Source organism: Culex pipiens, chromosome 2 (genome assembly GCF_016801865.2).
Source record: "Culex pipiens pallens isolate TS chromosome 2, TS_CPP_V2, whole genome shotgun sequence".
NCBI lineage: Eukaryota > Metazoa > Arthropoda > Insecta > Diptera > Culicidae > Culex > Culex pipiens.
In genome coordinates, this window is record NC_068938.1 from 154784895 (window position 1) to 154800912 (window position 16018).

At 35.7% G+C, this 16018-nt stretch overlaps 1 protein-coding gene across 2 annotated transcripts in view; it reads left to right on the forward strand.

Annotated features, from left to right (window-relative positions):
- The window catches only part of LOC120425270 (adenylate cyclase type 2), a 126755-nt gene that overhangs the window by 85817 nt on the left and 24920 nt on the right, over window positions 1-16018 (forward strand). For both annotated transcript variants that reach the window (XM_052707252.1, XM_039589716.2), the window contains 3 exons: window positions 3359-3486; window positions 7618-7776; window positions 7850-7982. In XM_052707252.1, the coding sequence (XP_052563212.1) occupies window positions 3359-3486; window positions 7618-7776; window positions 7850-7982 (420 nt within the window). The remainder of the gene's footprint in view (window positions 1-3358; window positions 3487-7617; window positions 7777-7849; window positions 7983-16018) is intronic.

Here is a 16018-nt window from a genome sequence, read left to right on the forward strand (position 1 = left end):
TTCCGCAAAATGAAGAGTACAATTAAAATACGTAAGGAATGGTTTAGAAACATACTGACCGTGATAGAGAAGTGTTCAAAGTACCTCAAGAAGAACTTTTCATAAAATGTTGACAAGTTTAAAAAGTTAGTTAACTATAGTTAAGAAAATGTTGATGAAAGTCATTATTTTAAACTTCTCTAAGTGTCATGATTTTCTCAATGACATGATTTTTAATCGGAAAACAGAATGAATTTTCGGATTCTTTGGACAATTTTCCACTAGGAGAAGGTTAAAAAAGTTTGTAAATAATAAATAATATGTATTTTTGAAACATAATTTTAAAAAAATCACCAAATTTATAGGCAATTTCAGTATAACAAATTTCATGTAAAATGTGAAAACTTGTGATTCGTGCTTCGAATTCAGTATAAAATGCCATATAAATCGATAATTTTACAAACAAAACTAGTTTTAACAAATTTCAGGCAAAATTCCGACTTTTTAACAATTTTACCTAAAATTTATATGTATTTTGTTGAAAAAGCTTATAAATTTAGTTAACTTAACATAAACATTGATTTTTTTCTTACAAACTATATCAGCTACTTTAGTGATGGTACATTTAACGTAAAAATAAAGTTTGAACTTCTTAAATATGATTTTAACAAGAAAAACTATGACTATCAAAGTCACCCCGGAATTAAAACTAAGAATTTTTAACGTAACTATTTTTCTAAACACTATTGAAAAAACTTTTTTTCCAAAATTGTGCATGGACTTTGTGTGGCCTACCCCAGTACATGCTTTAAAAATAATAATATTGAGAAAACCCTCACCTGTTGGAAAATATTCTAAAAACAAATTGAAATCCTATCAAAGTCACCCCGGTTTACGGTAGTTTCACGACGGAATTGCAAGAAAGTTTATTGCGCAAAATTTCATGATGGTGCAAAATCTGACACCAAAGAAAAGAATTTTTGAATTAGAAGATTTTTGGAAAGTCTAAAATATTGAAAAAAAAAATCCAAAAATTCTAAATCATGTTAAGATGTAATTTGATCACAACCAAAAATGACTTAACACATTTTTTGGTAAAGTGTAAACAAAAATCGAACCAAAAGTTTCCGAGACGTCGTAATTTTAAAAACTAAGGTTTTTTTTAGAAAACCTCATATTTCACAAGCTTTAATATGCTGTATCTCAGAAACCAACAGTCCGATCAATGAACCCGAGCAGGGGTAAATACCACGGGAATACCATATTTGCACAAGTAATACCAAAACTTGGTATTTTCATACCATTTTTAGTGCAGCAGTTGCAGTTAGTGAAAAAACGGAAATGATCCATATGAAACAGCCAAATCTACTCACCTGATGATTCCATGTTGTTCTTAGTGATGTTCTTCACCACATCGAATGCATTTGTCATTGATGAACGGCCTGTGCTTGAAGTTCTTGAAGATTCTGAAAAATAACAAGATTGAAAAATAAGTGTCATTAAAATGAAACTGGATTGCAATTCACCAAAATTCAATAATCTGTCGTTTAATTCGACTAAGAAAATTTTCTACAATTTCAAGTCATTTCTTTAGGGGGTATCAACAATGTTTAAAATCAAGTTAAGGAGCGGCCGTGGCTGACTGGTTACGGTGTTTGCTTTCTAAGCGAATGGTCCTGGGTTCGATTCCCATCTGCTCCCAACGAGAAAGTATAGGAAATATTAAAAACTTGAAACTCTGAACATGAACGAAAAATCAAAGTCGCCCGAGTCGGGGTTCGATCCCCCGTCCTTTGGATTGGTAAGCAAAAATGCTAACCACTAGGCCATCACGGCTTGGTGAGCGACGTCTGGAATTAGGAATACTGTTACTATCAAACTATATACGCGCTGGGTCCTTGTCCATTTGACAAGGGTTCGGAAGTTCTAAATAACGTTTGAACCCGATTGGTGCAAACGTTCTTCAGGGCGGGGCTTGTCGATAAAAGCTGAGGGACCTCGCGCTCGGCTAGCCAGCGTAGAAAAGGGGTCACCGAAGCTCGGCAGAGCTAACACCTTCCAAATGCCTATGCGAGTTATTTGCATGTATAGAATGTAGATCTAAAAATACATGGAAACAACTCAATTTGTAAGAAGCGACCGCGTGGTCCCGTTTGGTTGGTTGCACACACACACACACACACACACACACACACACACACACATCAACAATGTTTAAAATCAAGTTTGAAATTTCCGGTTTTCAATGAAGGCATTCGCTTTGAGACATCATTTTAGCGCATTATTTATTTTTTATCAAAATTGGTCAAAATTTTTCCATAGTTTCAGAGGAATTTGATAAAATACTGTAATACCAAAAGAATACCCAAATGTGGTGTTCGACCATTGACAAATTTTGCAATTTTACAATATCAAAACAATACCTTAAGTTGGTATGATACCACATTTTGCTCTTGCATAATCATAAGATAAATTTTAAAGGGTCCAGGAATACCAAAATTTGGTATTGATACCAGAGAAATGTGTTATTACGGCTTATGACCTTCACAGATCCCCAAAATTCGATTTCAATCCTGAGATATTCAACGAAATCCGAAAAAAACTCCGTGCACTTTTGTCACTTTACTCATGAAAGTAGTTTCAATCTTGTCACTCCTTGAAAATTGATGTAAGTGTGACAACTGGCCAGAGGGATTTCATGTCAGAACGCGTTTGACGCACGTACAAGTTAGACTACCGTAAACATTTGTAATTATAACTCGGGACTCCACCAACAAACTTCAACCAAACTTCGGGACAATGCACATAATGGTCACCCAAACAAAACGTGTTTGTTATTGTTTACATTGCGTGCTTTCGTTTTTATTTATTCAAGGTCAATCATTAAAACGCGTTTTTCTCGGAACGTCGAAATGGCGGATGCGACAAGATAGCACGACAACGTCGATTTTTAATATTTTGCTTCCTCCATACCATGTATTCGATTCTGTTATGTTTGGAAGAGAAAAGTAATTCAATGTTAGGCTGTTGCAAATAAGTTTCAGAGTTATAACGATTTTATGGTAGGCGAAGATTTATGCTCATTGCTGAATCGTCACGATTGGTTGAGGTATTGCCGAGGATCAATTGTTGAAGTTACCGTTCCAACTTTTTTGAAAAATTATTAGCTTTTGAAAGGTACCTTATAGCATAGGTTAATAACTGCACTAATGTTTTTTAAAAAAACCTAATAAATGAAATGAAATTAAAAACATGCATTATCGCTAAAGAACCCCTGTCTCAAATATCAAACATTCCACGGACCACTTTAAATACGCATACCTTCCTACTCACCGATGATATCAACTTTCTGAATTTTACTTTTCCACCTTTTCCACAGGAGAACCAATGTCTACGGATAAAGATTCTCGGCGATTGCTACTACTGCGTGTCCGGACTGCCCGTGTCCCGGCCCCACCACGCTGCCAACTGTGTCAATATGGGCCTCCAGATGATCGAAGCTATAAGGTAAGTGGATTTATTTGACGGAAAATGGAGGGAAATCGCAAAAAAAAAGAATGAGTCACAATTTTCACCGTTTATTCAATTCCAAGAAATAAACGGTCCCAAAAGAATTTGCGGGAAACCGAAACCGGTGTGGGGAGTATTTAATTCCACCGGATTTTAACATGACAGCTTTGTTTGTGGCTTTTCACATTGTTTTGAGGGGGGCTTGGTCTCTTGTATAGAGGAAAATGATTTACTCGAAAAGGAGACAACAGAATGTAGCGTAGTTCAACACCGACTACACGACGGGGTTCCATGGCCCGGAGAAGAAAGGATCTGCCCTTTTTTTTGGGCCAGCTCATAACTTTACAAAGACGTTTAATTTGGAGACCTTTGCGCTGCCGGCTAGGTCGAAATGGCTTACCATGGGCGTTCTATTATTCTAGATATATTCTTTAAAATCGGTCCATAAAAGTATTCATCAAAAACATCGAAATAAAATTCTAAAAATACAATTACAGGTTACGTTTGCAATATTGTTTACATTGAAATACTATTCTATTCTAAAATAATGTCAAAAAGATCAAAATAATTAAATTCCCTCACACTCCCAAATGAACGCCTCTGAACTCGTGTTTGGAACAAGCTCTTCACTCCAGCAGAACAGTAAAGTGCCGAAACGCAACGGAATGTTGGCTTTCTGGTAGCGTGTCTCTCCCGGATGGTCCTTTTAATTAAAATTTAATGGAATCATAATACGCTACCGCTTGCTGCTGTAGCATCCCTCCTCGCCCAGCTATTGAGTCAAAATCTGCACCACTTGACAACTCATTAGTGACACTCGAATGGGTAACCGCAGGGCAGAACAAAGAGGACACGGGAGGGACTCCATACAAAATCCCACTGCTGATGATGTTAAAAACCCCCGTGATCGACTCGGCCTGTGAAACGTGATGTAATTTGTTACGGATGATAAACGATGTTTGGCGCGAGTAAACTTAAGCAGTGGGGCTTTTGAAAGTAATTATTTTGGCAAAAACATTTTTCGCTGACATCAATCATTGCGTAATGGGACAGAGTCGAGCCTTAAGCGTTTTGGTACCCGATAGTGACAAGTTTTCTCATAAATATTCATTGTCTAATTAGCAGTAAATCCGGCGTGGAAAGATGCCGATCAACGTCAGATTGTGGGAAAGTAACGAAAAGAGGATAAGGGTGGTTTATCACGCAAAAGAAGTTTTATTTCTAATCTAATCTAATCTAATCTAATCAGACCTTAGCGCAGCCAATCTTTCGAAGGGATCCTGGAGAGTGCCTTAGGTTAGATGATGCCTAGCACTCTTCTTGTCATTTATTAACATTTGTAGTACGCCATTGCATCGGAATGCATTGAAACATCACAAGCGTCAAAGCGGCCAGGCCTACTGCGTAAAGCCGTATCGCAGATATGATTCGTAATTGGGTTGAGTTTGAGCACAGAGTGTTCGAACAACAACACAATTCTGAATCGACAGGGGAGGAAGAAGCGGGGGACACACCACAATACGCTCCGAGAATTGGTTGTATTCGTTGGGAGCACCATGCTAAGAAGGTTTGGTACTCCGGGATGGGACACTGTATTTCCACGAATGCCCTGGCTCAATTTTTGCCGTGGTTATAGCGCCACAACTCGCTCCCACGCAAAAGAAGTTTTGTTTAAAAATAAACCAAATTATTAAACAAGTTATTGAGTTTCTTAGTCTCAAAACTGATTGCATCACTGAAATTTAGAAAATTATATTCAAAGTATATTTAAAAAATAAACAAATTCCATAGTTGTCAATTAAGACGTCAAAAAGTAACAACAACAAAAAAATCCAGCATATTTTTTATTATGTTTTAAAATTAACACAAAATATGGCTAAATTCAGCAATTCCATTTGAAAATGGAACGAAACTTTATGTGAGGGTTTCTAAGCCAAAATAATTAGACCTGTATTTGTTTTGTTTGGCCATTAGGGTGACCTATAGCTGAGCAATTCTCTACCAAAACTGGAAATGGATTTTATTTGTATTTTTTTATTTGGCTCAAACTTTGTGGGGGCCTTCCCTATGACCAAATAAGCTATTTTGTGTCATTGGTTCACCCATACAAGTCTCCATACAATTTTGGCTGCTGTCCATACAAAAATGGTATGTAAATATTCAAATAGCTGTAACTTTTGAGTAAATTTTCTGATCAATTTGGCGTCTTCGGCAGAGTTGTAGGTATTGTTGAGGACTTTTGAGAAAAAAATAGGTACACGGAAAAAAATGCAGATTTTTTTATAAACTTTTTTTTTCACTAAAACTTAATTTCCCAAAATACGTATTTTTTTTATTTCGAGATTTTTTTATATGTTTTAGGGGACAAAAATCCGCAACTTTTGAGCCATTGAGAAACATGGTCAAAAAATCTGCCGCCGAGTTATGAATTTTTGAAAAAATAGTAATTTTTGGAAAAAATCATAGTTTCATGCAAAAACAAGTTTGACATTATTTTTTAAAGCAAAATTGAATTTGCAATCGAAAACTACATTATAGCTTTTTTGATAAAGGGCTCCGTTTTCAAAAACGAAAGTTTGAATTTAGCGAAATATTTGCAGTTTTTCAATTTTTAAAAATAGTGACCATGAGTGACCATTTCTGAAAATTTTTTTTTTGAAAAGTTCAGAAAATTCGCTATAAATTTGTCTAAGAGACATTGAAGATTGGACCTCGGGTTGCTGAGATAGAGCCGCTATAAGAAAAAGAAGCACAAAAAATTAAGTTGTCTTGAAAACGGAGCCCTAAATCTGTAATGTAGTTTTCGATTGCAAATTCAATTTTGCTTTAAAAAATAATGTAAAACTTGTTTTTGCATTAAACTGCGATTTTTTTCCAAAAATCACTATTTTTTCAAAAAATCATAACTCGGCGGCAGATTTTTTTACCATGTTTCTCTATGGCTCAAAAGTTGCGGATTTTTGTCCCCTAAAACATATCAAAAAATCTCGAAAATCAAAAAATACGTATTTTGGGAAAATGAGTTTCAGTAAAAAAAAGTTGATAAAAAAATCTGCAATTTTTTTCCGTGTACCTATTTTTTCTCAAAAGTCCTCAACAATACCTACAACTTTGCCGAAGACACCAAATTGATCAGAAAATTCACTCAAAAATTACGGCTGTTTGAATATTTACATACCATTTTTGACTTGTATGGGTGAACCAATGACGCAAAATAGCTTATTTGATCATAGGGAAGGCCCCTACAAAGTTTAAGTCAAATAAAAAAATACAAAAAATAAAAATGGTCGAAATCGGTTGATTTCGTAGAGAGTTGCTCAGCTACAAATGTTTCAATGCATTTTAAAATACTATATAAAGTGACATAACATCGGGAATGCTAAGTTAGGGTGACCGAAAAATCTAGACCAACATTTGAAAAGGTCGAGCGAAACTTTAAAATGCCGTTTTGACGGTGTCTGGACCAAAGAGCCTATGGCAGAAAATATTTTTATAGGATTCCTTGGACAATTTTACGTAACATACTCAAAAACTGGAGGTGTTCATTAAAATGATTCTGAGATATGATTTTCTGAATTATAAAACTGGGATTTTCAGCGCGCCGCGCCCAAAATCAGAAAAATGACAGAAAAGAGAAAAAAATAACTTTTTTCACTAAAACTGTGATAATTTTAAAACTTTAGCGATGACCTACACATGTTTGTGTACCAAAAGATGCGTTTTTTATTTTGATTTTGAAACAAACTACATCAATAACTCAGTGATTTTTAAGCGATTAAGCATTTAAGCGATCAGGGGCAATTTTTATCTAGCGTAGATGCAAATTCTCCTCATGTTGACCTTTTAATCTGCAACAAAAGAACATCGTTTGCGGGAATATATCCAACGCAACGAACACAATTTGCACCAGCGAATCTGTAGAAGCAAAAGTTGCACAACGGTCGCAAAAATCCCGCGTTACCACACACACACACTGCCGTGGCTCACCTGTCACTGCATAAGCTCGTTAAAACAACTTTTAATGGCGACTCAAATTCAATTATTCCATTTTCACTGCTGCTGCTCAATCCGTTTCCTTTTTGCTTGTTTGGATCATCCCCTTCCGCTTTCTCCCCCTTCCTCTTGCAGGTTCGTCCGCGAAGCGACCGGCTTCAACGTGGACATGCGAATCGGCATCCACACCGGCAACGTCCTGTGCGGTGTCCTTGGCCTGCGCAAGTGGCAGTTTGACGTGTGGAGCGATGACGTCACGCTGGCCAACCACATGGAGAGTGGCGGAGTGGCCGGGTAAGTTCCGGACGACTTGCTAATAACCATAAGCTAATGTTTGCATTTTTCTTCCCCATTCTTCCGTCAACAGTCGAGTCCACATCACAAAGTCCACCCTGGACTATCTGGGGGACAAGTTCGAGGTGGAACCGGGAGGAGGTGCCGGCCGGGAGTCCTACCTGGCGGATCACAAAATTGAAACGTATCTTATCATACCACCGAAGGTAAGCCCGGTCGATCCCAATCTTCGGCGAAAACCGGAACCGGAAGTGCCATGGTTGAGCTAAATACACGGGCCAAGTAGTTCAAGCGGGCAAAGAGGGACCTTTTATTATGTATCGGAGAAAGGCAAACAATGGAATGGAGTAGGAGGAGGGTTTAGAAAGTTTTCTGTTTATTCGAGGATAATCCGTTTACGGCCGGAAACATGGCGTTTTCTAACGCCCCAGCTGAGCTGATGGAAAGCTAGCGAAACGGGAAAGTTCGCAGCTAGTTTGCACAATGTGATTAAAAATAACAGCGCGTAATTGTGTTGCGATATAATGTCACCGTGCTACACTGTAATAAAAAAAAAAGTACCGAATTCCTAAATCTTATAGGAATATTGCCACCTTTTCTTATTTAGTAATTGGGTTTTTTGGATTACATAATAAGAAAAGGAGGCAAAATTCCTAGAATTAAGGAATTTGGTACTTTTTTTATATCAGTGTACAGAATATACCATAAGGTCGTGATGCGGAAAAACCTGCATTAGTCAACTAAATAAATCGTGACAGTCTCCCAGATTTGGCCCGAGAAATAAGGTGATTTTTTTATACACCCGAGTGACATCAACTCGCGGCAACCCGTCTTTTTATTTAAGAGAATTTTTATATTTTTTAGGGGTCAATAATCAGCAACTTTTGAGCCATAGAGAAGTATAGTCAAACATTTTAGTGGAAGTTTTTTTTTTTTTTTGAAAATTGTGATTTTCAGAAAAAAATTAAATTTCATACATAATTTTTTGACCTCCTTTCTTATATAAAATTGAATTTGCAATCGAAAAGTACTGTACCTGTGCCACCGAAAGTATGATTTTATCGAAATATTTGATAAAAATATTTGCCATGCGTGACAATTTTTGATTTTGTTTGTTCGAAAAGTTGAGGAAATTTGCTCTAAAATTGTCCAAGAAAAATTGAAGATTGAACCTCTGGTTGCTGAGATACAGCTTAAGGAAAAAGAAACAGGAAAATCTAAGCTTTCTAAGTCTCACCTAAACAATTCTCCTTTTCTACTGTCGACATTTCAGCTAATTTTATTTTTCGATTTTCAATGTTGAAAAATGAAACATTCGCGAAATTTTCCGATCATTTCAAAAACAATATTTTGAAAGTTATTAATTTGCTTTAATTTTTTAAAGGGCCTAATATAGAATTTTACATCAAATTTTCTGAACTTAAAAAAAACATCCGAAATGGTCACTCATGGTCACTATTTTACAAAATCGAAAACCTGCAAAATTTCGCTTATTTTTTTAAAATCAGTAAATTACTTTTAGATTGCAAATTCAATTGTAAATAAAAAAAATAGGTAAACAAAATTTGATGTGTAAAATTTTATTTTATGCAAAAAATCACATTTTTTAAAAAATTATAGCGTGCCGCCTAGATTTATATGGATTTTGGAAAATTTAGTTTTTGTGATAAAAAATAATCAAAAAATCGGCAGACAAAAAAATCGCGAACCTATTTCTTCTGAATAGTCCTCATCAATACCTATAACTTTGCTGTAGACACCAATTTGACCAGAAAATTCCTTCAAAAGTAACAGATTTTTGAATATTTGCGTACCAAAATTGCATGAAGACTAGTATGGGGGAATCAATAACACAAAATGGCTCCTTTGGTCATAGGGAAGGCCGTCACAAAGTTTGAGGGCCAAAATAAAAAAATGGTTGAAATCAACTGGATTCGTAGAGAATTGATCAATTAAAAAATATTGATAAGTAAGAATATTTCAACACTCTCAAAGAGTTTTATTTTTCTAAATGAAAGTGAGTTCAAATCTGTAAATGAACCGCATTATTGGGTAATGTCCACAGAATGTATCAATACAAATTAGTTATTTAATTGCAATTAAGTGTAATGAAAAGACAACTCGAAAAATTCTCAGTAAACTTGAAAAAAAAATATAGATTTTGTTATAAAATTGATTTGAATGGCATCAAAAAGTTATAGTATAATGGAAAAATCAATATCTGATAAATTTAGATCGATCTAGAAATTTGTTTTTTTACTTAACCTCAAATTAAAAAAAAATCCTTGTATAAAAAGTTGATAAACTTAGTTAAACAAACATTTAACTTATTTTTTTCAAACGAAATATTGAAAGTGACCTAAGTGGTCAATTTGACGTTATAAAATCAATTTTCAAACTTGTATGCAGGAACTTAATGAGAAACACAGTGACTATTAAAATCAATTAATTTTGAACGAAACTTTTTTTTAAGCACTAATGAAAAACACTTTTAAGGAAAACAAACGTACATGGACATTGCGTGGCCTACCCCGGTACATGTTTCGAAAATATAAATCTCGAGACAAGTCTTGAGTTTTGAATAAAATATGAAAAATAAATTGAAATCCTTTCAATGTCACGCTGGTTTACGGTAATATTTGAATATGTAAAGACCTGATTCAGTAAATCCTGAAAAAAAACCTAAATTTACCATTTGTTAACAGAAATGTTAACTTTTAACGTTATTTACATAAATCAACGTCACTTGTTGGTTAATCCTTTCAAACTCGAACTAAATCCATAAACATTACCCGTCACAAATGGCGACACCAGTCCTCCCATAAGTTCGTGTTAAGTGAAAATAACACCACACGCACGCACACCCACACTTTGAGGTTGATTTTTCCGGCCACTTTTCACACCTTCTCGCTTTGGTAAGGTTCGGAACGCCCCAGTCAGCCTGCCAGCCATCAAGATTCGTGTTTAGTGGGTGCCTTTTATCACCCCATATCGTGCCAAATTTCGTCCATTGGCCTCCCCAATTGCGGGGTGTACTAAAAGAGGGGGCTTCAATGTTTACGAGCCGAGCACCCATGAAATCTCACGCCAAATTCTAATCATCTGTCAAAGTGTGGAAAGGTTAAAACTTTGAGATTCGGGTCAGGGATTTTCGCTTCATTGAGGGGAAAATTTTGTTTAATCTGGTCAAAATCATCAAATCTGGTTTGACTGTTAAGAAATTAAATTGAACTTCGAAAGATTAAAATACATTTTTTGCAATTCCGTCGTGAAATTACTTACTTTTACTGTCATTCTTGAACGACGAAATAGCCTACTTTTCTGTATCAAAAATAACAGAATCGAATAGCAACACTTTTCAAAATAAATGCTGAAAAGTTCTACTTTTCAGCACTGAAATGGGTGCTGAAAAGTTGAACTTTTCAGCACTTGTTTCGAAAAGTAACACTTTTCAACATTTTTATGATTTAAACGATTTATTGACAAAATACATGAAAATTTGACTTAAAATTTCATTCAATGGGTGTTTTTCGGAATTGAAAAAAATGTTGTATGGAACTCGTTGCAAAACTTGATTTTTCAGCACTCTTCATATTTATCCAACGAGGTGAACCTCGTTGGATAAATGTACGACTCGTGCTGAAAAAATCCTCTTTTTGCAACTTGTTGCATAAACTACTATTTTCATTTAATCTTTATACCCTTCTAAAAAAATATCCTGAAAAAAACTAAAATTTGCACTAAAGCAAAAAATTTGTGGCTTAGTATTCATTGAACAATTTTCACCACATAAAACGCACAAAACAGCACCCTCCGTCGTCATTTTCACGCAGCCCAAAATCTGTGCCATAAAGTCGATGTAGACCTCCATACGAGGCAAACTCTACGCTTAAAAAAAGAAAACGTTTCTCAGAAAGCCTCATGCTTACTTACTGTTCCTCGTAAAATATTCAAATTTATGTGGATTGTGCGCCAAGCTCCCGTTTGGGTTGTTACAACAATCCGGCCTAGAAGTCTTTATACGTCGACGATTGTCATGATTGTTATGTTCCCTGTTGCTTTTCTGCGGCAAGACCTCGAACGCCCCCCAGGGGGGTGACTTTGGATTAGGTTTGGAACGACCAACGGAAAATATTATGTCCCAAAATGGCACACGACATTTGATTGGCTTTTGGGATTAGCAGCTATGATTTGTTGCTGACACCGATTGAAAAAATCGTTTTAATCCTTGTGAAAGTAATTTTCACATTTTTTTTAAGAAGACAGTTTGAGACCTGCTAGTGTATCACTTTCGGGAGCTTTTACGGTCCATCTTTTGCAAGGTATCTAATCTAATCCTTCTACTAGCAATGTTCACCCAATAAAATACGTTTACTTTTACCTGAAACCAGACACATTTCTCCTCTATTTTCCCAGCTAAGCGTGGGAGGGTGCTCACTTTACAGGCAATGAATTTCTGCAGCGTCCCACCCACTCTTCGCCATCGAGCTTGAGAATCTCAAAAGCTCCCTGTGTAAAGGATTTTCCTATATAGCTTCTTCCTTATCTTTACACCGGTTGCTTCACCCAAGGATGAACCGATATTGCTCCGTACTTTAGTTCGGTGAGGGGCAGCTCTTTGGAAAGTTGCTTCCGAACGTTAAACTAATCCGGTAACGAAACCCGATTATTGCTTCAAAGAGGATTCTCTTCAGCTTCAAGAACTTCGTTCGGTACAGGTGGCCCGGATCAAGATCAACAGTATTGGCACGTATCGTTTCCTGAAAAACCACAAGCTGGTAATTGGAATTTTAATCGTTTGAGTTGTTTCAATGAAATACCAGGAATTAAAAGTGCCCATTATTTTCCTCCTGGACTCAGCAGACAATCTCCCACCGCACCACAAAAACCACCTTTAAACACGGTGGAATTTTATTATCCGCGAAACGCCGAAAACCCCCCAAATTGGCCGTAAAGGCAAAATTTAATTAAACTTTTCAGCGAGCTTTCCTGAAAACAATTAGCTTACCGTCGACGAAAGCTGCCAATGTTTTGGGGTAAGCGAGAGTAAAAAGCAAAAAAAAACCGGGCCAGGATTTTGCAAATAACTTGAAATCACTTTGTGTTTTTGTCCATCCTGGGCTGGTTCACCGCAGGCAGTTTGATCCTTACCCTGCCCCGGGTGGCCCAAGAACTGCTAATTAAAGCTGGTAGCAATGCTGGGGGTTCTAGTCGAAGCTGATTGGCGGGCAAAACTGGGAACTTGGACTTTGGCGGTGTTCTACAGACAATTACACTTTGATTAAACTTTGATCAAAGATGTAAGCAACCTCGAGGAGGCGGTTTTAATATCAGTTATGGAATTGCTTACCACAAAATGGATCACCTTCTCCAACATCGTCAACACAACCAACAAACTGTGAACAACGCAAAACTTCATCCAACTCGCCGCGAGCAGTGCTAAGTAGCACGATTAGTGAATGACCAGCGAAACCTCCACCAAACCCGGAAATGGATTTTACTTAAATATTTTTTGATTTGGCTCAATCTTTATGAGGGTCTTCCCTATGACCAAAGAAGTAATTTTGTGTCATTGGTTCACAAATAAAAGTCTCCATATAATTTTGGCAGCTGTTCGTTAAAAAATGGTACGTAAATATTCGAAAATCTGTAACTTTTCAAGGACTATTCAGAAAAACAGATTAACGGAAAAGTATTGGTGATTTTTTGAATATTTCTTTTTCATCAAAAATACAATTAACCCAAATTTTGGCAAATAGCGATTTTTGTAAAAAAAATAAATCTGGTTCTTAAACTTTTTTTAACCTCATTTATAATATCTAATATATATCATATATAATCGGCACAAGGGCGTAAAATTGAATGTTTGGCCCTTTTTAAATGTTAGCCTACACTCAAAACTGTTTCTTTTCCTGTGTCTTTTTTTATTATCCGCTGTATCTCAGCAACCAGTGTTCCAAAATTCAATGTTTCTCGACAGAATTGTTGGAAATTTTCTGAAATTTTCAAAGAAATGTAAAATCATGGACACTATTTTAAATATTAAAAAAAATGGAAAAAATACTTTTTGATTTAAATTTGATTTTTCATCCAAAAATTAGGTTTTGTTCAATAATAAAAGCTTTAATTTTTGTAGCAAAAATCTCCATTATTTGAAAAAAAACAGAACTCTTCAGCAAAATTTTGGTTCATACTTCTGAATGGCTTAAAAGATGCGGGATTTTATCCCCTTAAACAAATACAAAAATAAAGATTTTGGGAATTTGAATTTTCGTGAAAAAAATAATAAATCACCATTTTTTTCGTGTACCTATTTTTTCTGAATAGTCTTCATCAATACTTACAACTTTTCCGAAGACCCCGAATCAATCAAACAATTTCTTGGAAAGTTACAGATTTTCGAATGTTTTCGTACCATTTTTCCATGAAAAGCTGCCAAAATTGTATGGAGATTTGTATGGGTGATCCAATGACACAAAATGGCTTCTTGGGTGAATAAGAAGGCCCCACAAAGTTGAAGCCAAATCAAAAAATACAAAAAATAAAAATGGTCGAAATCGGCCGATTTCGTAGACAATTGCTACTCAGTGTCAGTACTTCAGGTGTAGGGAGATTTTTTGAAAATCTGAACTCAACGCATCGGCGTCTGAGAAATACCTCCTCCAAATTTTATTATTGCGATGATCAGATTAGTTGTTAAAAATATCACCATGATTGATTTTTCCATACAAGTCTCTCAGGGGTTGTAAATATTCCGTACCTTAAGAAAAGATTTTTGGAAGATTTGACGTCTTCGGCAAAGTTTTAGGTTATAATAAGGGCTTTTCAGAAAAAAGGATACACGGAAAAAAACCTCGAATCTTATATGAGGGTAATTCTCCGCCAAATCACCCAGCAGTTCGATTTGCATGAAACTTTGTTCTAAGGGGTAACCTTGTCCCTGATCACGAATTCGAGGTCCGTTTTTTTTATATCTCGTGACATGCGAAAAAAGAGGTGTTTTTCAACAATTTGCAGTCTGAAACGGTGATGAGATAGACATTTGGTGTCAAAGGGACTTTCATGTAAATTGTACGCCGCGTACTCAGGATTCCGAAAAAAACATAGTTTTCATCGAAAAAAAAACACTAAAAAAGATTTAAAACTTTGCCATTTTCCGTAATTTGACTGTAAAAAAATGGGGAACTTGTCATTTTAATGGAAATTCAATGTTCTTTTTGAATCTACATAAACCCAGAAAGGTCATTTTTTCATTTATTACATTTTTTTTTTCATTTTTAAATTTCATGTTTTTTCAACTTTGCAGGGTTAATTTTTAGAGTTTAACAATGTTCTACAAAGTTGTAGGAAAGACAATTACAAAAAAATTGATATACAAACATAAGGGGTTTGTTTGAAAACATCACGAGTTATCGCGATTCTACGAAAAAAAAAGGTTTGAAAATATTGGTCGTCCTCGATCATGGCCGTTCATGGTCACCCGCGACAGACCCGGACGATGAAACAAAGAGAAACGCAAAAAAATCTTATCAAAACTTTTTTTTCGTAAAAACGCGATAACTCGTGATGTTTATACACAGCAAAAAAATCCGATAGTAAAATCGCATGCAAAAGCATGCACGTCACCTTCCTCAAAATAAACACTTAATATTACACACTGCATGTATAATTTTTGCAACACACAAAAAAAAGTTGCATCCGACGGGATTCAAACCCAGCACCAACAGTACGGACTGGCGCCTTAGCCCACTCGGCCATCAGACCGATGTAAAGCTACATGGATAAACGTATATATGAGCTTGACATTTCGGTCAAGTAGGTTTCCCATACTGATGGGCTGCATATTTCAGGATGTAAAATCACATAAAATTGAATAAAATAATGCAATATTTATTTTACACCCAGGTCTTTTACACGCAGCTAGATTACTACTTTTTTAGCTGTGTACATAAAAAAATAATTGTCTGTTCTAATAAAAACGAATTGAATTGAATTATTGTACAAGAATGCTTTCAAAATATTCAAGTATTCAAAACAAAGGAATAAATGAAGGTCATTCAACTGGTCAGTTTTAATTTTATTTAAATGTTTATTCCGAACAAAAATCGAATCAAAAATCCTCTTCAAACAATATCTCGAAACCAATTTCGTTATTTATTCAAGCACTTTCCCAGTAAATCGCTCAACCCCTCGCTTCGCGTGTACTGTTCCATCGACCACCTCGAAAAAAAAATCTATTTCA